The 23,345-nt window shown below is 47.0% G+C and overlaps 2 protein-coding genes across 35 annotated transcripts in view; both read left to right on the plus strand.

Annotated features, from left to right (window-relative positions):
• Positions 1 to 17,746, plus strand: part of C2CD3 (C2 domain containing 3 centriole elongation regulator) — a 37,313-nt gene extending 19,567 nt beyond the window's left edge. For 3 of the 32 annotated variants that reach the window (XM_086883721.1, XM_086883726.1, XM_086883725.1), the window contains 13 exons: positions 32 to 121; positions 1,151 to 1,771; positions 2,585 to 2,893; positions 3,983 to 4,121; positions 4,759 to 4,823; positions 5,512 to 5,717; positions 6,489 to 6,589; positions 7,475 to 7,636; positions 8,605 to 8,738; positions 9,507 to 10,479; positions 11,120 to 11,222; positions 11,593 to 11,640; positions 17,050 to 17,746. In XM_086883721.1, the coding sequence (XP_086739847.1) occupies positions 32 to 121; positions 1,151 to 1,771; positions 2,585 to 2,893; positions 3,983 to 4,121; positions 4,759 to 4,823; positions 5,512 to 5,717; positions 6,489 to 6,589; positions 7,475 to 7,636; positions 8,605 to 8,738; positions 9,507 to 10,479; positions 11,120 to 11,222; positions 11,593 to 11,607 (2,918 nt within the window). In that variant the 3' untranslated portion in view covers positions 11,608 to 11,640; positions 17,050 to 17,746. Of the gene's footprint in view, positions 1 to 31; positions 122 to 1,150; positions 1,772 to 2,584; positions 2,894 to 3,982; positions 4,122 to 4,758; positions 4,824 to 5,511; positions 5,718 to 6,488; positions 6,590 to 7,474; positions 7,637 to 8,529; positions 8,739 to 9,506; positions 10,480 to 11,119; positions 11,223 to 11,592; positions 11,727 to 13,736; positions 13,840 to 13,947; positions 14,238 to 17,049 lie in introns of those variants that run through there. The other 29 variants (XM_086883709.1, XM_086883712.1, XM_086883711.1 and 26 more) reach the window with 18 other exon arrangements.
• Positions 17,055 to 21,493, plus strand: LOC111942573 (putative mitochondrial transporter UCP3). Of its 3 annotated transcripts, XM_086883769.1 has the most exons (8): positions 17,055 to 17,312; positions 18,297 to 18,438; positions 19,490 to 19,628; positions 19,770 to 19,980; positions 20,178 to 20,375; positions 20,534 to 20,635; positions 20,717 to 20,897; positions 21,040 to 21,493. In XM_086883769.1, exons 3-8 carry the CDS (start codon positions 19,503 to 19,505, stop codon positions 21,143 to 21,145), a joined length of 924 nt encoding a protein of 307 aa, XP_086739895.1. In that variant the 5' UTR covers positions 17,055 to 17,312; positions 18,297 to 18,438; positions 19,490 to 19,502; the 3' UTR covers positions 21,146 to 21,493. The 3 variants fall into 3 exon arrangements, with proteins under 3 accessions (XP_086739895.1, XP_023801468.2, XP_023801463.2); XM_023945700.2 differs by lacking the exons at positions 17,055 to 17,312; positions 18,297 to 18,438 and adding an exon at positions 19,029 to 19,191; XM_023945695.2 differs by lacking the exons at positions 17,055 to 17,312; positions 18,297 to 18,438 and adding an exon at positions 19,079 to 19,191 and having other exon boundaries at positions 19,472 to 19,628.
• Positions 21,494 to 23,345: the final 1,852 nt, after the last annotated feature.

A 23,345-nucleotide genomic window follows, 5' to 3' on the forward strand; every position in this document is an offset into this window, starting at 1 on the left:
TGGTGTATTTACAATATTATCTCTTTTCCAGCCACTGAAAAATTGGCTGATAGAACATCCAGGGATTATCTTCTTGGGACAGTCACGATTCCAACCAGAGACCTGCTGACAAGAAGTTCAGGTAAAACAGCAGTGCTATGCTGCTGACATTCTGTCTTAATGCTACTGTAATTCCTTAAAACTATTTCCATTCTTGTTTTGAGGTTGTTTTTTTGGTTTTGTTTTTGGGGTGGGGGGTGTTTCTTTAGACCAAAGTTCTTTCAGATATTCCCCACGTGTTCAGTAAAAATCCTGTATGAGGAAAGTCACATAAAGGTTGTTATTTGAAAGCCTGTTTTCAGGGTGTAGGATATTTAGTGGCTGAATGAATATTCTGGGGCTACTATGAAGAAATTTAACTCCATGCCGGCTAAAACCAGTACCTAAAATCCTTAGGATTTTATTCAGTGCTGTTTATTTTCTAGATAGAAAGTCCAAAAAAGATGTCAAGTCCATGAGTTGTAGTTTTTAGTGCAGGACCAGTGAGTGCTTTTTAGATGTCAAAGCTAGAAACAAAAGTCTTAGATAATTAGAAAGTAGTAGGATTAACAGGGTTTTTTTGTTTCATTTTGTTTTTTAAACTATGTGTGAAATATCTCAATGGTCCTTTTAGGTCCATATTAAGTATATTCTGTGAAATTTCTGTGAAAAAAATATTTACATATCTGTCTACTAATGATCTTCTTTCTCTAGCATTAGTTTGAGATTATCATACCTTGTAATTATGATGTTTTTATTATTGTCTTGGTTATTTCTGCTTTAATTTCAGTAAAATTCTCATTTTCTCCAGCCCAAAATTTTGGGGTTATTTTTAATGGGAAGAGAGTAGGAAAGAAATGAGAATACATAATTTTATAATTGGATATCCTAGAGATGTCGTTTCATTGTAAAATGGGTGTTTTTAACTAAGTGAAAAATCCTTGGGGTCACAACTGCTGCTGAGGTTTTTAGGAGGCTAGTAACTTGTTGGTTTTTTTAGATTAGAAATTATTTAATAAAATTCCAAACGAGAAATAAACCCTTGGGATTCTGGTCCTTGACTGATGATCATTCTTCTGACTGACATTTTTTGAAAGTTGGGGTAAGTCTAATGTGATCTTTCCTCCCAAAGGTATTTCGGGCTGGTACCCAGTGACCCTCTCAGAAGATGCGGTGCCTCCACACCGCACAAACACCGTACAGGCCATTGTGGGAGGGCTGGAGCTCTCTGTTGCCTTTGCCCATCAGGGTGACAGGGAGCGTGTTTTGGAGGCTGCCAAGCTCTTGGGGTGGAGCAGCAAGGAGATCCATGAAGACAGCGAGGATGAGAGCGATGACTGGGAGCAGAATTCCAGTCCAGTGGCTGTGACCATCTCCACCCCAAGGGTGTGGCTGCCACTCCACTGTGTGCTGCTGGCAGGCCAGACACACTTGCACAAAAGCATTTACTGCTACCTCAGGTACAAACTGTACAACCAGGAAGCCACCTGGACATGGCTTAAGCGGCCAAAACTGAGTGACGACGCAGAGAATGTTACAGTGAGCTTCAGGAAACCCAACAAGGTGACTCTCAGAAGGAGCCAGGGACTGCTGTGGTTCTTCAAAGAGGAGAAATTAGAAATCCAGGTGTGGTGGGCATATGGCAAGGAAAATGAGGTGGAAAGACCGCTTGATACAGATCGTCTTATTGGATGTGCCTACGTTGACCTGGCAGTGTTAGCAGAGAGATCAAGGAGAGCGCTGAGTGTTAGTGGTGAGTTCCTAAAATACAGAGCCACATTTCATTTCTCCTTATTGGCAGTTTGATGTGGTTCCTTCTCTAGTCACTTTAAACAAAATGTTTACAGCTTTGTTTTGTCCTGCACAGAATCCCAGAATCCCAGGGTGGTTGGGGTTGGAATGGATCTCTGGAGATCAGCCAGTCCCACCCCCTGCCCAGGCAGGGTCACCTGGAGCAGGTGACACAGGAATGCATCCAGGTGCAGTTTGGAATGTCTCTGGAGAGGGAAACTCCAGGCCCTAGGCAGCTGTTCCCAGGCTCTTCACCCTCCATGGACAGAAGTTCTTCCTCAAACTGAGCTGGAACTTGTGTTCTAGTTTATGGCTTCTGTCATCTATGTGGTATTCAACACCCACCAGATTTGTAGACTGATCAGCTCTTCTTTCAGATACACTCAGGAAAGGGAGAAAGAGCAAGAGTTAAAACAATTTTTTTATGCGGGGTATATGTTGTGTTCTCCATATATGTACATAAAATTATGCAGAGTTACTGTTCCCAGGGCTCTCAGGAAGTTGAGGTGCTTTAATCCCAGTTACTGGGAGAAAATTAAGGTGTACGAAATTTGGGGGATTGCTCATGGTTTTTAATGTTTCCAGGCTTGTACTTCTGGGTAATAACTCACATAGAAATTATGCTGAAAATCAAAATTCATTCTGCTGGGCTCATGTGAGATCTCTGCAGTAATGAACTGTACCAGCTGTTTTCCAAGCTCCTGCTTTTCCTTTGGCTCAGTTAGCTGGTTGTTTGTGTTTCCTTTGGCTCAGTTAGCTGGTTGTTTTCCTGCAGGCGTTTATCCATTGTTCAGATGCAATGCTGCAGACCTGGCAGGAGCCGCTGTGCGTGTTCATGTCAGCCTTGCTTCCACTCCTGCTGCTCTGCCCAGACCTCCCTGTGCTGAGGAATGCAGCAGCAGTGAAGATGAAGGCACAGGGGAAGACCCTGCTCTGAGCCAGCAGGTCTCTGACAAACAGCAAGTGGATATTGTAGGTCCAGGGATCACCAATGGCGAACCACAGCAAGAAGACGTGATGTTTCTAGAAAACACAGTTGCTGTCAATATCCTTGTGGAAAGAGCAATGCATCTAAGTTTAAAAGGTAACATCACACACACACACACACACAGGCACACACACTCCCCTTCTTTCTTTCTTGTCTTCCTTTTTTCTTTATTTGTTTTCTGTTTCTTTGTTTTCCTCTGAGATCTGTTCCTACTCCAGCAAAGTGAATGGCCAGGACAGATTTTGAACTTGGCTTCATGGTCTTGAAATCCCAATCACTGTGTAGGTACAGGGAAAGCAGGAGGCTGAACTATCTTCGTGAATAAAATCCAGAATATAAATAACATAATGTTACCTGTTAGAGATGATGGCTGAATACTGAAATTAAGCATTATCTGAGTAGCTAAACTCCAAGTTAATCATTGACTGAGTAACTAAACCCCAAGACACCCGTATCTCAAAGACTCCTGCAAATGAGCACATAATAAATTTGTAAAGCTGGCTCACTGTACTTAGCTTTTGTTCCCCTCATAACAGAACTAAGTGTCAAATGCAAACTGTGATTTAAGGGTATGTAATTCTAAAAGATTCTGAGTCCTGCAGATGGATTTTTTAAATTATTCTAGAATCTTCTGGAGTTCATAGTCTTTGAAAAACTGATGCAACTTTGTTATTGCAAAGTTTTTGATGGTATAAAGGAGCCTTCTTTTGAGTATTGCAGAAATATTTAAATATTTCTGTCTTGAATTCCTTATTTTAGGGGATTTTTAGAAGTAACTAATTGAGAGGCAGCTGATCCCTAAAACAAATATAAGCTGGTTTCAAGAAGCAATTTCATTCTTTATGATTGCCAGACAGGTGGCCCAGCATGGAGAGTAGCTCAAGCACTGGAATAGTGTCCTCAGGACCTGAGCTTTATTCCTAGCTTTACTTCTGACTTCTTAGATAATCTTGCGCAAATGGTTTTTCTGTTTCTCCCTTGAATATTCCAGTTTCCGCTCTGTTAAAGGTTTGTGTAATACTTGCTTCCATTGTAAATATAACATGCTATCAGTTCCACCAGTCAAAAGGAGTATTTTCTAGATGGTGGATTTCTTTGCTAATTGTGTGGTTTTAATTGCTGAACTGCCTTTAGATGTTGTTGTTATTAATTAAAAAATTTGTATTTAATTCTGTATCTTTTCAGGAAGTCCCTTGACAGAACGTGAAGTAACAGCCCCCAGTAGCTGCGTATCATTTGCTGTTGCTGGTGCAGGTGCTCCAGTAACCACTCCAGTGGTAGAAAATACAGACTCACCAGTCTGGGACTTCCAGCAGCAAGCAAGGTGAGAGCTGGGGATTCACACAGACACTCCCCAGATATGACAGCCAGGCCAGGTGTGAAAAGGATGTATGGTTTGGGCTTTTTAGCTCAGACCTGGATATCTGAGCTTAATTTAAAACAGATGAATTGACTGATTAAGTCATACGTGGCAGTATTCAGGAATTAACCTGTGTGATCCAATCTTGTGTCTCCTCCAGTGTTGCTAATACCTGAATCCCTTCAAACAACTTAAAAACTGTTCTATGTTTAACACTTCATTTTTCCTTTTTATTTTTTTTTTTTTTTAATTTCCAGGAATGAACTTCAAACATCTCAGCTTTCAACCATAACCCCAGTGCTTTTCTGTCACTGTGTTATTGAGTCATTAAATAAACTGTGTTTCTGGTACATCATATCTTTTAAATGTGCAGCAAGAGTGACGAGAGGGAAGTACTTCTTGAATAAGCAGAAGCCCAAACTTATACAGATATGTTACGCTTTGAGGCTCAGTAATTTTGGGGTTTGTTTTGTTCCTGCTCCCATCAGTACAGAAAGAAACCAATTTTTTTTTTGGTAGATAAAATGGCATTGAAACTTCAGAAGCATTTTACTGCTTTTTCCTGCTTTGTATAAAATATTATGGTTTTTGTTCTTAACAGATTATCCAAAGAGCTTCTCCTGGATCCACAGCAAACCTTGGTTTTCAAAGTGTGGCATAAAGCAGGTAAAGTTTGTAGTGCACTGTTAAGAGGAGTGTGTTTTATGCATCCCCTTCCTTAGGCTACTTGTATTTCATGCAAGGAAAATAAATTCTGTGAAGTGAATTGGAGAGTGGAATTGTAGTGCTGTCTTTTGCCTTGTACTGGAAGAATGCTAGCGATAAATACCTGTTGATTTCCTGGCCCTTGGCATCCTTCTTTTCCCTATTAATCACCTTACAAGGTTTGGTTTGTCCGTATTCTCTCTGGTTTTATTTTGACGGTGCTTTAGAGGTTGGACTTTACTGCTGAAGGAAATTCTTAACTTCTCCCTTCACATGCTGTTTGTTCTTGCTGCAGTTGATTGAAGTGTAGCCAGCAAGTTGTAGTCAAATACTTCAATTTTTTTCTTTTTACATATTGAAGTTCAGCTGTCTGATTTTTGGTTCAAAAATAAACTTCCTGTGTATCCAGAGTAGTGTGTGTACACAGTGGTTCTCCTCCCAGTCCCTTTCCCTGCCCTGTGCTTTCACTCTTGTGCTGGAACATTTTTTGGTGAACATAACTGAGGTAATCCAAATAATATCCCACTATTGGGACAGGATTGTTCTGGACCTTGGGTTGACTTCCAAGCCATATTTCAAGTGCCATGTTTTAACATTTCTGAAAATGATCCATATCAATCCATATGTGCTTTGTATCCTTCTTCCCCAGAGTCGGAGCGAGTGATAGGATTTGCATCCGTGGACCTTTCTCCTCTCCTTTCTGGCTTCCAGCTGGTGTGTGGGTGGTACAACATCACAGACTTCAGCGGGCAGTGCCGAGGGCAGATTAAAGTGGCGGTGTCGCCTCTCCAAAACATCCATCATCTCAAAGAGGAAAGGCAGGCCAGGGCCCGAAGCCAGCCAGAAAGCTCTTCTGTATGTTCTTCCATTTCCTCCTCTCTCACACTTGATTGGATTGCTAATCAGCACTCTGGGTTCCTGAGCAAATTCACCACAAATTCACGGCTCTGCCGTGGACGAGTCTGCATAAATGTACCAAAACCACCTAATTCCTTAGGAATTCTGCTCCAGGTTTCCATGGCAGCTGCTGACCAATGCTAGTTACAGCATTCCAACCAAGTCATGAACATCCCCATTGGCTTCACTCTGTTGTTGCTTCATGGGTGTTTGGGATTTTCTTTTTAGGAGAATATTCTGTGCATTTGGATTTCTGGGAGCATGGCATAGCTCTGTTTGCTGCTTTGGATGACAGCTGGTATATCCAGCTCAAAAACATACCATAGAGTCAACTTTTCGTTGGTTAGGAAACATCTAATTTGGCAGGAATCTGTTTTTCTGGGATATTTGCCTTTTTTCCTGTGTTTTTCTTTATTCTCTAGACTTTCCAGATATGGTGGGGAGTGTTATAGACATGTAATGTAGCCCTCATCCTACTTTCCATCACTTTACTCTCTAGTAAAGAGATATGTATGATAGTAAGATAGTATAGAGGGAGCTAACAGAAGTGTCTGAAATGAAAGTGGTGTGAAATAGTACTTTGGCTCAGTGCCAGGAAATCATTTGAAAATTTAAAGCTATTTAGAAAACCCGAGGTTTTCTTAGATCACCAGGATAATACCTTAATTTCTCTTATTTTCTTGCTGTGAAAGACTCATGTACAGTCTTTCTTTTTCCTTTTCATCCTAGGTGAAGGTCAGCTTTCCAGCATGTCCTAGTAATTCTACAAACTTGTCCAAGCAGATGTTGAATTCCTTGTCAAAGGAAGTCAGCATTCCTGCTCGAGAGCGGTAAGTCCACAGCTGACAACCTTTTTGATTATTTTCAGATCTTAGAAACACCTCTCTAAAGCCAGTTGACTCTACTGGAAAAATGGTACAGCTTATCCAAGTGTGTCCACTGTGTTTGGGCTTAAAAATTAGTGGACATTCTCTTTCTCAGTGAGAGGAAGGTGCAGGAGGTGGCAATCCTGGGACAGGTTCCTTTTGATACCACCCAGATGTTCTTTTCCTTGTCATTGATACTTCCTGATTTGTTTCATTTGCACCCTTGTAAATTAGGGTTTAAATGATGCCATTGTTAAAACTGGCAGGTACTTTCTTCAGGCCCTGATAAGAATAAGGGTTGTGTCTGTATTTGGTTTTATTTTTAGTCAGTGTAAATTAGAATAGAGTATTCCTGATGCATCCCCTTTATTTTGCCTTAACTTCTGTCCATGGCCAGTGAATGACAGCTGGCGAAATGCTGTAGTATTGAATATTACAGGATTAGGACTGTCAGATATCCTGAAGTAATTCCTGCTTTCTGTCCCTTCAAATGAGTGAGAGAGTGTTTTAGTTCATTATTTGTTTATTTAGCCTACCGAGGTGATCCTTTCCCCATATGTGTCTGAAGTTTAGTGGGACTGTGGGCCACCACTATGGGATCTGAACAACTGGCTTGGGAGCTGCCAGTAGGCATGGAAAGCTCCCTGCCAGCCTCACCACTAACTTGACTTTGGTATAAAACTGAAAGAGTAAATGACATTCCTGTGCACATTTGGAAGAACTAGTTTCATCCATCGGTGGCTCTTTAGTGGATTTCAAGCCATTGGATATTCTTAGTTGGCAGACTTTCCACAGTTAGAGGTTCCAGCCTGGATTTTGGCATTAAACACAGACCTGCTTTTTTTGCAGGATTAGTCCCCCTGGCATGCACACGCCTCGGCACGAAGAGCACGTGCAGAATGTGCGCAGATTCCACGAATCCCTGCAGCAGGCGGAAGGGAACACGCGCCGGACAGCCAGGCTGGACTCGGCATCACCGTCCTCACGAGCTGCTCTCCTCACTGCTCTCAGGTAAAGCAGGGCTGTGGCCAGCAGAGCAGTTGGTTAGTGAAGTGACAGATCCAGTTGTAAGGAAATGGCAGTGGAGCAGTGCAGTAAGCAATGATGAGATTCCGGCGTCATTGACAGCAGGTTGAGGTGAGGCTGGAAAATCAGGGACTGGATGGGGAGCTCCACAGCAGAACTAGATGCTGTAGCAGTGTGGTGAGCTGTTGAAGGGGGAACAGCAGCAGCAGTGTTTCCAAATCTGGAGGGAATGCTTGTATTTATCCCTGCTGGTACTGCAGTCACAGAACAGGTGCTATGAAGCCAATAGTCCCTTCAGCTGACTTCCACAGGTACAAGGGGCTGTAAGCAGTTTTGGGGTGCATGGGGCAGTATATCCTTTCCCATCAGGATGTTTTTCTTGCTAGAAGCACTGCTCCCTTACTAGATTTTAGGTTTAAATGAGATATAAGTTTAGAAGAGTAGTATTATCTGTAGGAATATAAGACTGAAAGAGACTTCCTGAGGTACTTCATCCCTTTCCATGCTACCACAAGCAATGCATCTTAAAATCCCTAGATCTAAACACATACAAATCCTCAGATTTTTATCAAGCTCAGCCATAAGTCAAGTAGTACCCGTGGCTTTATGACTTTTATTGGAAGGTCATCTCAAATCCAACTGCTTTGATTAAGTTTAGAACTAGCTCTTTTTTAGCTTCCAACCTAAGTTTCATAGCCAAGTCAGGATTTGTTCTGGAGTTATCTTCTTGCTTAGACCAACCTCAACACTTGCCTACTGATCTGCTTTAATCTTTTATTTGGATACTTACATGTTGTTGACTAGAATGATCCAAATTAAACCAAACTGCCACAGACCTATTTTCCCCCTCTTACCAAATCTCTTACTGCTGCTTGCAGAAAAAACTTGAGCGAGCTGGAGGAGGTTCAAAGATACTTCAGTGAGAAGCTGACCAGGTCTTTTCCTGACTTCAGCAGATCCAAACCAAGCCATGAGGAGTGGGAGAGGCACCATCAGGGCTCAGTGAGCAGAGAAGTGGATCCCAAAGGCTGCCATCTTTTGAAAAAATCTAGTCAGTTGGTGTCTCAGGTCAGCAGCCTAATCAATGGTAAGTTGTTGCTGTGAGCAGCAAAATGACAGGGAAATCAAATCCCTGCTGATGCTTTTAAAATAACTTAGCGGGGTAGAGAATAAGCTGGAGCCCAGAGCTACAGTTGCTGCCAGTTGGAAAGTTATTCTAGCCCATGGCTTCCTACAGGGAAGCAGCGTTTCCAAGAGATGGAGTTGAAGGGCACATCCCTATTATGCCAGAATTTGCCATTCTTGTATCACCATCTTGATCTTCTTTTTTTCCCTCTCTTTATTCTCCAAGGCTTTGCTCTTTTTATTTCCTTTCTCATCCTTAGCAATTGTTTTTACTGCTTTTTTACATGCCTTCCTCTACAATCTGTTCCAGACTCTTCCTTCTCCTTTTCCAAATGTCCCCCACTGTTCTTTTGGAGCAGGACTTGCCTCAAAATAGTTGGCCACTTTACGTAATACTGGTGAACTTAATTCTCAGAGGATGTAAGCAATAAATAGGATCTGCCCAGTGCAAAGCAAAAATAAGTGATTGTGGCTTTTGAAAGAATCTGTAAGATTCCCAAATAATTTCATCCTTAATGCTTCTGGTTTTTTCCTTAGCATTTCTGTTCTTCTGGCCTTGTCAGTGGTAAGCAGAGCAGAACATGTTCACATCAGCAGTGTTTGCAAAGCTGTGCATGTTTAGTTCCCAACCACCCTTACATCTAGGACTTTCTGCCAAAAACCCAGCTAAATCAGATTTAAGCTGAATTGCTGCTCCATGCATTTACTGATGCTGTTTTTTGTTAACCAGACTTGCAGACTATAACTAAAAATAGCAAAGAAGCTTCTAATGTGCATCAGGACAGCAGCAGGAAGCTGGGTGCTGTGGATGTACCCAGCTGGAAGGAGGAAGGAGCCAGACCTGAAGTTCCTGAAGGCCAGCTGGAGTCAGACGGGCCCGGCGTTGCCAGTGGCACATGCAGTGCTGGGAGATCTGTGTTTGACAGACACATGCTGCACGAGCTTCTAGGCCCAATTGTCCCTGAAGATGAGCATCCAATGGGGTATATCCAGGAAAACAAAGGGGCTTCTGCCATCCAGCCACACAGTGAAGAAGAATATGAAGAAGATGTTATAGAACCACGAACTCTTAATGAAGTAACAACCATAACGGACAGGACGAGCCCCTGGTCCAGTGTGATCTCTGAAGCAGGGCAGGGGGCTGAGCAGCATCCTCTGGATCCCAGGCCTGAAGATCAGCACTCCATAGATGAAGGTTGTTTTCAGAGAGGGAACAGCAGCACCTTGTCCAGCATCCTGCAAGGGGACAGCCAGAGCATGATCAGCACCCTGAGCCCGCCCATGAGCCCCCACGCAGGTGGGAATAGTCCCTGGGGAGCAGCAGGAGACTTCCAGACCTTCAGCACGGGAACAGTGGAGAAGGTGCCGCTTCTGCCCCCTGGACGGAGCCTCTGGAACAGAGCACTGAACACTGAACCTGTGAAGAGAAATGTGGAGTTCCATGCAGGCTCCAGGGAACTGCCACCACTCCCAGGAGTCGTGGGTTTGACCAGTCAAAAGAACACTGAGAGAAAGGAGGAGGAAAATGCTGAGGTTGTAAATGGAGATCATCAAGGCAAGGAAGGAAGTAGTTCTGATGAGAACTGTATTCAGAATGTATCAGCCCAAGCAGGCTTGGAGAGAAATAGTGAGAGTTTCCCTGATGACAGCAATGAAGACCCAGTGGAAGGCTCCGAAAACTCCATCAAACCAAAAATCACTTTGTATCCTTTACTCTTTTCTTAAGCACTCCTTGCATTTGATGACTCTTCTACTTACTTAGAATCTCCCTGGCCTCAGGACAGAGAAATTTGCTATGTGAAGCTCTTCCCTGGGAAATAAATCCTGAACTGGTGATCTGGAAAGGTGTTGGAGGACACCATTACACTGTTTCAAACACGGTAGTGATGACTTTCTTGAAACTTTTAGACAATAAATTTTGTGATTTGTGAGAGTCACTTCATTTTAGGTAGCTCCAACATGTCTTCTTGCATTTTCTCTCTGTGTTATTTTTCCACATGTGTTAGAGCTCTTGTGTTCCTCCTGTACTAAAAGAAACATGCTTAATTTTGCTTTTAAAATATTTCTTAATATTTCTTGCACAAATTACAAATATTGGATTAAGTGCTGGGATTTTTGCAGGATGAAGTCCTCTAGAGTTTGGGAGATATTATTTGAAAGCAAGTCAGTGTCCCATGCTCTGTGAGCCCAGGTGAGAGAACTAAGTGTTCAGAACAACAGGATATTGATTAAAACAAATGAAATTTACTATTTGGGATCTATTAACAGCTGAGGCTTTTTCTGTTTCTGGACCTCTGTGCAACTGCATACTGCCAAAAGTTGTTCCTTAACTGTTCTGCTCAGATCTGATCCTGTTGTTGTTCCCAACTTCTTCCTTCCACCCCAGGAGATAGAAGCCTCCATGAGACTGCTCAGCACCTCTTCTCATCCTTCCACATCTCCAAAAGTAAGTATGGGATTTCCTTTCCTTTATTGTCCAACTTAGTCCATTCCTTAAAGCAGGAGCAAAACTTTTCCCTTCCCTTGCTGCCAGCACTCAACTTAGATGTGATGGCTTCCAAATCGTGTCAAGGGGAATCTTCCTGACATCTCTTCTCTCCGTGAGGATGATTTTTAACATCCATGGCAGTGTTGTCTGTGATCCTTATGCCTTTCTATCAACCAGCTGTTCAGTATGCTCAGGAAATACTACTCCATCAGGGCCAGTGGAAGTGGCAGGTTCTTACTCCACACTTCTTTGTGCTTTAATGTGAGATGACATGCCTAATTCTGAGGAGTTCTAACTTGTAATTATGGCTTCAATTTATCTCTTTTAGATCAGGATGAAATGAGGGAGTTTGCAGCAGGAGGGAGTTCCTGGAGAGGTATCTTGTAATGGTTCTGCGACCCAGGGAGTAGTAGAATAACTTGAGTGGTTGTTCCTCCTGTAACAAAGCTGTGGATTGCTCAGGTTTTCCTTTTTTTATGTTCATAAAGATGTATTTACTGTGAGGGGTTTGTGGCTTAGTTGTTTCAACACCTACATATTTATCTAATTTTCAGTTCATAAAGAGGGGTTATAAAGAAGAGAGAGTGACTTTTTACACAGGCAGATAGTGATGGGATAAGGGGAAACAATTTTAAACTAAAAGAGGGGACATTTAGATTAGATATTGGGAAGAAATTCTTCCCTGTGAGGGTGTGGAGGCCCTGGCAGAGGTTGCCCAGAGAAGCTGAGGTTGCTCCACCCCTGGAAATGTTCCAGGCCAGGTTGGATGGGGCTTGGAGCAACCTGGGCTAGTGGAAGGTGTCCCTGCCCGTGGCAGGGGTTGAAATGAGATAAGCTTAAAGGTCCCTACCCACCCAAACCATTCTGAAATTTCATGATCCTTTTCCAGCCCCAGCTCTGCTGTGGATGTTGATGTGGATCTGGGTGTGCAGCACCTGGGCTGTTTGTTTACCTCTCCCAGATAAGGTGATGCCTTTGTTCCTCTCCATATGACCTACGAAACAAAACACTTTAAGGAACATTTATGTCACTGGGAGCAGCTTGTCTGGTGAATCAAAACAGACTCAGGATCTAATAGCTCTGAAGTCATAGAAACCTGTGGTTTAATACTAATACCAGCTTTACTTGAATCCCCTCTCTGCAGCTCTGAGCTGAGTGGCTGGAACCTACAGCCCTGCAATTAGGTAAAATGTTAGCCCTGCAATTAGGTAAAATGTTAAAATATTTGGATATTTTGATTTTAAAGCACTTAATTTGAGGGTTAGCTGGCACTAATCTTTTGCTGCAACACCTGTAGGGTGTGCTGAGACAGGATTCAGTTGTGCCTTGTGCATCGTATTCACTCTGGAGATCCAGTTTTTCACCGCTACCAATACACAGAGTTCAGAAAAAAATGCTTCCTCATAGTTTTGTTTTTTTAATTGGCCTTTGGAGCATCAGCTTCTAAATCTGGACTTGCTTTGGTTCTGCACAGGTCAGCAGACACCAAGCATTGACAGCAAGGCTGAAATCCGAGCTGTCCTCTGGACATCACCAGAGCCCTCACTCACTTGGCAGCTGGCAAACGTCTCTCCTGGCCTTCCTAGTGCTCCTGCCACCTCTCCCTGGCTTGTCTGACTGACTCCCTGCTTTCCCCATCTTCCTTCCTGGAATGACAAAGCAGTGGTGAGGTGTGGAGCTGGGCACAGCAAAGGAGCTGATACCATTTGAGACAAAAGTTGTCTCAGCCCCTGCTGAGGAGCTGCTGCAGCAGCTCAGGCTCAGCGTGGATGCTCTGACCACCTTCCAGGGATCAGAGTTTTGTAGAGCCTCACAAAACCTGTTTATTACTTCTTTTCTCCATTACATAAAACGAATGCTTCCCATTCTTGAGGTGCTTCCCAGCTCTTGTCCTCCACACTGCTCACCTGCTCTGGGCAGGGACTAGAGGATAGGTTTGAAAAATCAGAGCATTAATAAAATTTTCCATAAAATTCCAGAATACCAGAATGGTTTGGGTAGTAAAGAACCTCAAAGATCCTCTTTTTCCACCCCCTGCTATGGACAGGGACACCTTCCACCATCCCAGGGTGCTCCAAGCCCTGTCCAGCCCAGTCTTGGACTCTTCCAGGAATGTAGGGGCAGCCACAGATTCTCTGGCCTACCTGTGCCAGGGCCTCACCACTCTCACAGGGAAGAATTTGTTCCCAATATCCCATCTAACCCTGCCCTCTGGCAGTAGGAAGCCATTCCCCCTTGTCCTGGCACTCCAGGACCTTGGCTAAAGTCCCTCTCCAAATACCATGGTATTTTTTTTCCCCTCACCTCTAGGAATATTCCAAAAGGATAAGAAACTTACATGGAAACCAGTTTTACTCAGAATAATTCATATTTGTGTATGCAGATTTACCTTCAGTGTGAATTAGAAATAACACAGCCTTGGGCAGATCCACAATTAACAAGCTTTATATGTTCCAAAAATGTCAATGGCAGCAACAGCCAAAACATCCTTTCTTGGTTGTGTTTCTTCTTGATCTCCTGGATCTTCTTGGTTTCCTGCCTGGAAAGCAGAAGGAGGTGCAAGGCCACTGCCAGGGTAGGTTGTAGCCTGTTAATACAGATCTGTTTGCCCTCCATCCTGTGCACAAACAAAACTGCTGGCAAACTTGCTGAGCCACAGCACTGAAACATTCTCTGCCTCTAGGACCGGACTTCTTTGACCTTGGAAGAGGCTATGCCCTATAACATGCTCATGAATCTGCTTTAGTCCAGCCTCTGGCACACAGGCACTGAATAATACTCAGCTGGTTTCAGTGTCACTGCCATTCCTATAAAAAGGAGAGTGAAGCGTGATCCTCGGTGCATGAGTCCCCTTTCCTCTTGGATCTTCCCCATGGAACGTGTGTGCTTCCTGGCTGAGCACCAGACACTTGGAGTCTGAGAGACACAGAGGGAGAAAGCTGGGATGGGCACTGAGCTGAGCCTGTTCCTGGGGTGAGGAATGGTGTAAACACAACATTTCAGATGTGTGCTCTGGAAACTATGCAGGAGGATAAAACTGGCAGTCAGAACCTGCCTGTGAGATGGATCAAAGGGAGGTTTGATGTCCAAAAAAGAGCAAGGGAGCTGGGGAAGGATCGAGCACCAGGAGCAGCTGAGGGAGCTGGGAAAGGGGTTCAGCCTGGAGAAGAGGATGCTCCAGGGGGCCCTTTTGGCTTTGCACAACTCCCTGACAGGAGGGGACAGCCGGGGGTTCAGGCTCTGCTCCCAGGCAACAAGGGACAAGACAAAATGCCTTCAAGCTGTGCCAGGGGAGGTTTAGGTTGGATAATAGGGAAAATGTCTTCCCCCAAAAGGTAGTCCAGCACTGGCACAGCTGCCCAGGGCAGTGGTGATTCCTGGAGGGGTTTAAAGCTGTGTGGATGTGGCAGTTGGGCACGTGGCCTTGGCAGTGCTGAGGGAACAGTTGGGCTCCATGATCTTACGTGTGTTCTCCAACCTCAATAATTCCATGATTCTATGATTCTGGTCATCTGTGTGAGCTGGGAGTGTTAATGGTGTTTTTAAACTTCGCTCATTTTGAGTCACACCTGTACATGTAAAATAGCAGCAAGAACTGGTGTTAAATCTTTCCCACAGCTGGAAGTTCATTTTCAGGAAGGTCATTAGGATAGATACATATGTCTTAACAGCACTTCATCCTGCACATTGGGCAATGGTAGGAAAATGGGAGGAGGTTTATTTTAGCTGCTCATCTCTGAAACAACCTGCCAGTGGTGTGTTTTCCAAGCACACCTAGTTTCCTGACTTTGGGAGCAAACAGACTGCTCTGCTTTGCCTCGGTGACATCAAATAGCATCAGGCACCTGCTCTTGTGTTGTGGCTTTGGAGTACAGAGCAATTTAGGGGTATTAGATGTTAGGAAGGAACTATTGACTGTGAGGGTGGGCAGGCCCTGGCACAGGGTGCCCAGAGAAGCTGTGGCTCCCCCTGGATCCCTGGAAGTGCCCAAGGCTGGGTTGGACGGGGCTTGGAGCAGCCTGGGACAGTGGGAGGTGTCCGTGTCCATGGTAGGGGTGGCTCTGGATGGAGCTCTAAGGTTCTTTCCCACCCAAAACATTCTGTGGTTCTGTTCCTTACACTGAAAATAGGAGGTGCTGGCTCTCCATCCCTGTCTGTGCAGGACACATGGCACATGGGAAAGGGGAGCTGTGGGAGGCAGGAAATGCAGTTTCATGCACCTTTGAAATAGTTAATTGGCAGATTGGGGGAATTTCCTGGAGAGATGCTTTCAGATGGCTGTGCAGAGCTCAGGGATCAGCACAGAGCCTGATCACTGCCCCTCTCCAGCCACTCCTGACTTTTTGGCTGTTCCTTGGACAGATGGGCAGAAAACAGCGTGGGAAGAATGAGCTCCTGTCCTGGTCTCTGGACAGTCCTGTCCAAGGGAAGTGCTTTGCCCAGTGAGCAGCTCTCTGCTGGTTTTTAAGCTTCTACTGTGGCCAGGTCTGCATTTAATCTCTCTTGGCTCCTTACCTTTTGACTTTGGAAATTCATCATGGAGAATTGTTAAGAAGAAAGAAGAGCAAAACAAAGATTCTCCTAATTGTCCATATTTGTTATTTCAATGAGATAAAAATGGGAAGTGTTTTAAAGTATTTTACCTGCAGGCTGTCACCTGAGACTGTAATACGCAAACACAAGGACTAACTTATTCCTAAAAAAGCCATTTCCCTTTCCAAATGGTGAGAGTGCACCAAAACACTGATGCTGTTTCTCTGCATCCAGAGGGAGCTGGGCACCTCAGGAGACCTTTCCCAAGGCTTGGAGAAGCAGCCCAGTGATGTAGGTGAAAGGCCACACTGGCAGATCAGTTTTCCAAAAGACTTTCCTGGCCCCACAGCTTCCTCCTGTAAAGGTTTTGGAGCAGGATCTCTTTCTCAGTGCTTCACTGGCACGGCACAGCTAAGCTCTAAACTATTTGGGGAGAAATGTGTTTCTTTGTATGCTGAAATTACTCATCTTTTAGTGCTGCTGGCACATCAGGGACAAAGCCAGGCTGCTGGGAGGCTGCTGACAAAGCAGTGAGATGACACTGTTTAAAGCAGGGCTTTTCCTCTCATGGGTGCTACTTTGGGGTCCCTGAAGGCAGCTGAACTTGGCCCATCCCATTTATCATGGAATCACAGTGATGGTTTGGGCTGGGAGGGACCTTAAACTTAACCAGCCCCACCCCCTGCCATGGCTTCCACTGGGCCAGATTGCTCTAAACCGTATCCAACCTGGCCTTGGGCACTTCCAGGGATCCAGGGGCAGCCACAGCTTCTCTGAGTAACGTGTGCCAGGGCCTCCCCACTCTCATAGGGGGAAGAATTTCTTCCCAACATCTAATCTAAATCTCTCCTCTTTTGGTTTAAACCCATTCCCTGCCTTGTCCTGTCATCAGGCTTAAGATTTGTTGTAACAGAATATTGCCTCTCCCCTGTGAGGAGATTTGGTCTTCAGGGTTCTGCGAATTTTAAAGTAAAATAATAATTGAAAGCCAAAATGCAGACAGGTCGCAGTGACTACACCACTGTCATTCCTTTGGCTTCATACAGGGAGATCTTGGCTGAGGAGGGATGCTTACAAGCTCAGAGGTCACACACCAGAGCCCCGTTCCAGGGTTCAGATTGTTCTCTTTCTCTCGTTGGGGTGTTTTTTTCTGTGTATCCCACTTGTCACCCTCTGCACAGCACCGTGGTTTGCCACGACATGAAACCAAGCTCAGGGCAGAGCTCTCACTCCTGGTCCCTTCTCTCCCCAGAGCAGGAGTGCAGCGGTGCCCGGAGGAATCCCCTACCGAAGAGCAAATCGGCCCAGGCCCAGCCCCCAGCTCTCGGAAGAGGAAGCCAAAAGAATCGCCAGGATCTTCTCTGCTCAGCTCTCCAAGAAGGAATAGTGCTGGCCCAAGACCATCCACAGCAGAGCTCCCTAAGCCGTGGCCAGATGCATTGGCAGAGGCTGAGCCCTCCAGTAAAGGGGAGGTGGAAGCCACAGCTTTCAGGCTGTTTTTAGTTTGCCTAATTGGTTAGTTAATTGAAGTCCCCTATTGAGAAGGGCTTAAAGCCTGTGGTCACCCCCAGGGAGCTGCTTCTTGTTGGGGCAGGTCCCTATGAGACATACCCCTGTGGGTAACCCATGGCTTGTTGTCTGCTCTCCAAGTAGTCTGGTTTTAGGGTTTATTCCTGTGAAATGTCCCCTTCAAAAATAGTCGGTGGGCAACACAATTCTCTGTTTCCACAGGTGCCCAAAGTGCTTGTGTGAACACAGGCCCAGGACACTGTAAAATCTGATTGGTGTACAAAAAAGAGGGTGACTTGAAAGATGGGACTTTTATATTTATATTTAAATTATTTTTGTACACCTTTCAGAGAACAGATTTTGATGCCAACAGAGCTCAATTATTTTTGTATTGCTCTCTCCAGTGTTTGTTTCAATAAAATTCCCCTGGTTTCTTGTCAGCCCATGCAAAGTGTCCCTATGCCAGGGCAGGAACCTTTCCTCAACAGGAGTCTCTCCCATGTGAGCTTCCAAATCAGAGAAATGCTGCTGGAAGCTGGGGTGGCCAGGAGCACGTGGAAAGATCACCAAGGACTTGAGTATCAATGTGCAGCACAGCCCCATGTGGGATGAGTCGCTTCCAATCTGAGCTGCTTTTCAAACCATGTGTGGAATTCGGGATTTAAGCAACCAAATGATCAGCATCCCTTTTTTCTCCCACTTCTGCAGTATTTTTCTCAAGGATAATTATGTATTCCCTGAATACTGACACAACTTGCCCTGTGATTGTGGCCTCTTTCCCTGCCCTTGCTGGGTCAGGATGTGAGGCAAAAGCACCCAGTGTCCCCTGGAAGGACAGGAGTGACGTGCAGACTGCTTTCTCCTAGTGGCACCCCTAAAAAAAGCTCAGACAAGATGCCAGCCCAGCTGGCATCACTGTCACAGAGGAGGTCACAGCACTGACCCCTGAGCTACATCTTGGGTATGAGGTAAACAGCTTCTTCCTTTCAGGTTTAGGTCAGCCGGGCAGGAAAACAAGGCAGGAGCCAGCTGGAGAGGGGTGTTGGTGCCAGGCAGCTTTTGTCTGGACCCAAGGGATGGAGCGAAGGTAGCTTCAGGGTGTCAGGACCACTCACAGTCCCTCTTGTGCAAGGTGAGCTCAGGTGCGAGTGTGGAGGCTCGCAGCACATCCTGAGGGACCTTTCTGTATGTGGGGCTAATGAGCACCAAGGGTTAAACATGCAGAGTTTCTTAAAAATGGAGGAAAAGGGGCATTTCTTCACTCCACCTTGGCCTCCAGCCTGTTGTCCTGAACCTGTGCCCTCTCTGCAGCCTCAGATCCAGTGCCTGGCTACGCTCTGAAGGGCATCGTGGGTTTGATGGATTTCACTCCAAGGTGCTCACCTGGCCCCTGAGCTTGGGGAACACATTCCACCATACAGAGGCAATCCTGCTGGGAGCCTAGGATGGATTGTGGCTCGTGGTCTGTGTGGGGCAAAGGGATCCAACCTGCCCTGCACAAAGAGCTCAGTGCTGCGCTGCCTCTGAAACACTTGTGAAAACTTGGGATGAAAGTTTTCTGCATCCCGTCCTTCCCAGAGTAGTTTTAGGGTAAAACCCGGCATTCCTCCCCAGTCCACTGCAGGGGATCTGAGCAGGACCCCCCTCCCCATGCCTGGGCCCCGTGAGGGGGGCAGAGGGCTGAAACAGCCACCTCATCACAGGTGCCAGGTGACCCAGTCCCATCAACTGAAATGCCACCGGGGGAACACTGTTTTCCTGTCACCCGATCCCTGGCTGCTGGAATGTCCTCCTGGGTGCTATATAAGATTGGGGCCAGGGAGACGGCTCTCAGGGCACTGCCTGTGCAAGGCAGGAGCTGGAACGCTGTGCCGAGGTCCCTACGGTGAGGCCACGGAGGGACATGACTCTGGGCAGGTCACTCTGAGGGAGATGATCTCACTCAGCAACCCCTGTAATGGCTGGGGTGGGATAGGGAAGGGTAGGCATTGGTGATCCCATGCTTAGCAAGTCCTGTGCCTCAGCTTCCCTGGGATAAAGGGGGGAGACAGAGCAGGATATGGTTTTTGGGACCAAAGCCATCAAGAGCTGCCACGGCACCGTCACTGAATGGGGACACCCACGAGGAGCCCTGTCCTGATGCACCCTCCTGGCACCCCCACAAGCCCCTCCTCTCCTTCCAGCCCCTCTGCCGCCATGGTGGGTCTGAAGGCCCCTGAGGTGCCCCCGACGGCCGCCATGAAGTTCATCAGTGCAGGGATGGCCGGCTGCATCGCTGACCTGTGCACCTTTCCCCTGGACACCGCCAAAGTGCGGCTGCAGGTACGATCCGCCGGGTCCCCAAAACCCTGTGGGCAAAGGGAGCAGCACCTGGTGACACGAGGGGCTCTCCATGCTCTGCCACAGAGCTGGTGGCGCTTGGGGAGGAACAGACGGGGGGGTGATACATTTGGCACCCCATAGATCCAGGGCGAGGTGAGGATCCCCCGGACTATCGGCTCTGTGGAGTACCGGGGTGTTTTGGGGACGCTGAGCACCATGGTGAGGACGGAGGGAGCCCGCAGCCTCTACAGCGGGCTCGCAGCCGGGCTGCAGCGCCAGATGAGCTTCGCCTCCATCCGCATCGGCCTGTACGACTCTGTGAAGCAGCTCTACACCCCCAAGGGTGCTGAGAGTGAGTGTCTAGGCAGTCCGGACTTCCCTGCGCACCCCCTTCCTGCTGCACGGCCCTCTCCCGCGGAGAAACTCACCCTGGGGGAGGCACAGCCCCCTGAGATGACGCTGTGAGGCACCACAGGCCACTCACCCTGGGGTCCCTGGAGGGCTGGGGGACCCTGCAGGGTCGGCAGTCCCAATTCCTGCCCTCTCCAGACACAGGCATGGCTGCGAGGCTCCTGGCTGGCTGCACCACGGGGGCTGTGGCCGTGGCCTGTGCCCAGCCCACCGACGTGGTCAAGGTCCGGTTCCAGGCCAGTGGGGCCCTGTCAGACAGTGCCCGCCGGTACAGCGGCACCGTGGACGCCTATCGCACCATCGCCAGGGAGGAGGGGATCCGCGGGCTCTGGAGAGGTAGGAGTGGGCCTGGGAAGGGGATGGAGTGGGAATAGAAATGGAAACGGTGATGAGGAAGGGAAGAAGGATGGGGACAGCAGGGCAGGGGCACCTGCCCAGGGTGCTCCAGGAGGGGCTGTGAGCAGCATTCCCAACGCCACCGCCCTCCTGCCCAGGGACGCTGCCCAACATTGCTCGCAATGCCATCATCAACTGCGGGGAGCTCGTCACCTACGACCTCCTCAAGGACGCGCTGCTGCGGGCACAGCTCATGACAGGTGAGGATGGCGCAGGGGAGCACGGCCAGGCGCCATCCCTGTCCCTGCAACATCCAATTCCTGTCTCTTCCCCACCTTTAGACAATGTCCCGTGCCACTTTGTGGCCGCCTTTGGGGCCGGGTTCTGTGCCACAGTGGTGGCATCACCGGTGGACGTGGTGAAGACACGGTACATGAACGCCAGCCCCGGGCAGTACCGCAATGCCCTGAGCTGCCTCCTGGCCCTGCTCATGCAGGATGGCCCCGCCGGCCTCTACAAGGGGTGAGCTGAGCACCTGCAAACCCTCTGCGATGACCGCACAGACGTGTGGCACAGAGCCCCAAATATCCCAACCCACATGCGGGACTTTGGGGATGGGGATGTCCCTGACATGTCCCCTTCAGCACTGCTCTTACCCACACAGCTTCGTCCCGTCCTTCCTGCGGCTGGGCTCCTGGAACGTGGTGATGTTTGTGTCGTACGAGCAGCTGCAGCGCGCCATGGCGCTGGCACGGCCGGCCCTGGCCTGAGCCCCTCGGCGCCTCTCGCCAGCCCAGCGAGGATCAGCATCAATTATATTAATTGCCAAAGCGCCGGGGAGCAGCAAAGCCGCACGCTCGGGGAGGGACCAGAGAGACAGAAGGAGGAAAGGATGCTGTTTGAGGAGAAACATGGGAGAATGGAGGTTTTCAAAGAAGAGTTTTAAGGAAACTTTTAAAGTTTTAAAGGATGAAGGAAAAACGTTTGTTGGCTTTCCACCTGGGAAGAACTTCCCAAGGGCAGTGGTGTAGGCAGGCAGGACCAAGCTGAGGGCCAGAGAATTCCTGTTATTCCTTACTGGCGCTTCCATTAAACCGCCCCTATGGGGTCTGATCACAGCGTGGCTCAGGGTTTCTTTACGTTTTTGGGGTGTTCAGGGTCATTGTCCCAGCTCTACATGTCACACCAGTCAAGCTGACATTCTCTATCATTTTTGGTGCACTGAACAATTTCCCAGTGATCTCTAATTATCCAGGTCTGTCACAATCACGAACAGCAGCTCCACCTTTTGCCCCGCTGAGGCAGCAGATCCTTGACCCACGCCAATCATTCTAAAGCCTCAAATGGTCCCTTTATAGGAGAGTGAAAAGGTACATCCTATGCAGGAGAGGACGCAGAATTCCCTTTTCCTGCTTTTCCAGCATAAAAGCTGGGAATTGTTTTCTTCCCACGGGTAACTTGATTAGGAACAAGATTGCCTCTGCTATCACTCCACCTGTAGCATCCCCATTTGTCGCAGATACTAGTTCTATTTCAAGGACTCCCATCAGAAAATTGATTACTGTTATAAGAAGCAAATTCCCAAGGCGGTTTTTACTCCAGTGACGGCTGGAAGAAGCGAGTGGCGCCTGCAGATGAGCAGCCAGAGGGGAGGGATGGATCCACAGGGGGACCCTTTGTGTGTGGCCTTTAAGCACTGACACATGGGACCCGACTGCTGTGTGGGACAAGTTTATCCCGGGACTTGAGGCTCTCTGGGATCATGTTTCATGGAATAAAATTTGTGCCGCGTTCCCAGCTGCGATTAAAAGGTTTTGTGGGATGGGCTAAGCTTCATTTTCTGGGAAGAAGCAAAATGAGCGTCCCTGTGTCCACCCCCGTGGGTCACAGAGAGAAACTGTTCCTGTGGCTATGGCTGGGGGTCAGTGGGAAAAACTGAACAGTCCTGATGGAAACAATGGAAAAACAAGTCTTGTTTGGTTTTGGACTTGACATTTTCCCTCTGACCCCACCCAGTCTGTGTGTTGCCTCAGGTGACAGAAACAGGAGACAGAGGAAGAATGGGGACAAAGACAGTTCGTTACTCCAAAAGGGACGAGTTTATTTATATTTATTTCCTGACCCGCCTGGAATTATTTGGGTCTCAAGAGGCACCTGGGAGCCTCCTTTTGTGTCCTGGGTGGGGCCGTGGCTATAAATGGGGCAAAGTGGGGGACGGGAAGAGGAACAGTGATTGGGATCAATGATACCTCGAGGATTTGCATCTGGAAATGGCCATCAGTTTCCTCATGGGAGTGCTGGAAACAGAACTGAGAGTCTGTGAGAAAGGAGAATACTGTAGCTGGAGTGCTGAGAATGGAGAATCTGCAGTGAATGTTGTCTGGTGAGCCTCCTTATATCCCATACCTAATGATGTGCTAGCACCAAGTCAGCTCATTCCAATTTAAACTGCCTTGAAGTATGCTTAAATGACAAATTGGACTACTAAATGCACACGGGAAGCTACATGCTCCTAAGGGAATGTTTAGGGATGTGCAGCTTCTGAACTGCACAGATAATTCCTGCTCCCACAGCAACCTGCTGCGCCATGGTTGTGGGAATCTCAGAAAAGCAGCATCTTCTGTGCCACCTTTCTGCTTGGGTGAAAGGGACCATTCTGGAACATGAAATTATAGGTTGCACAGTAACTTTCTTTAAGGTATTGTTATAAATCCATAATGTGATATTGGCTTACGCAAGTATTAAGATGAATGCTGTATGTTATATGCTTTTGCTATGTCTTTTTCTCCTGCTAGCAAGTTTTAGGCATAGATCAGGAAGAATTTTGGACATAAGGGCAATGTCCTGTCTGTGCAAAGCAAGATGACCTCCAGGAAACAAATGATGGGGCCCAGGCTGCTATCAGCACTGACCACTTGCAGAAGAAGGAACCCCAGCCCAAATAAAAAATGTGATAAAGAAAAACAAAAT

The sequence above is a fragment of the Cyanistes caeruleus genome, chromosome 3, assembly GCF_971803275.1.
Source record: "Cyanistes caeruleus chromosome 3, bCyaCae1.hap1.1, whole genome shotgun sequence".
NCBI classification, from domain to species: Eukaryota; Metazoa; Chordata; class Aves; order Passeriformes; family Paridae; genus Cyanistes; species Cyanistes caeruleus.

Bases quoted from the DNA above. Each gene is read 5' to 3' on its own strand.
- LOC111942573 (XM_023945700.2), top strand. From the start codon at position 19,040: ATGCCACCGGGGGAACACTGTTTTCCTGTCACCCGATCCCTGGCTGCT. The intron at 19,192-19,489 runs GTGAGGCCACGG...CTCTCCTTCCAG, and splicing joins GCTGTGCCGAGGTCCCTACG to CCCCTCTGCCGCCATGGTGG. The intron at 20,898-21,039 runs GTGAGCTGAGCA...TTACCCACACAG, and splicing joins CCCGCCGGCCTCTACAAGGG to CTTCGTCCCGTCCTTCCTGC.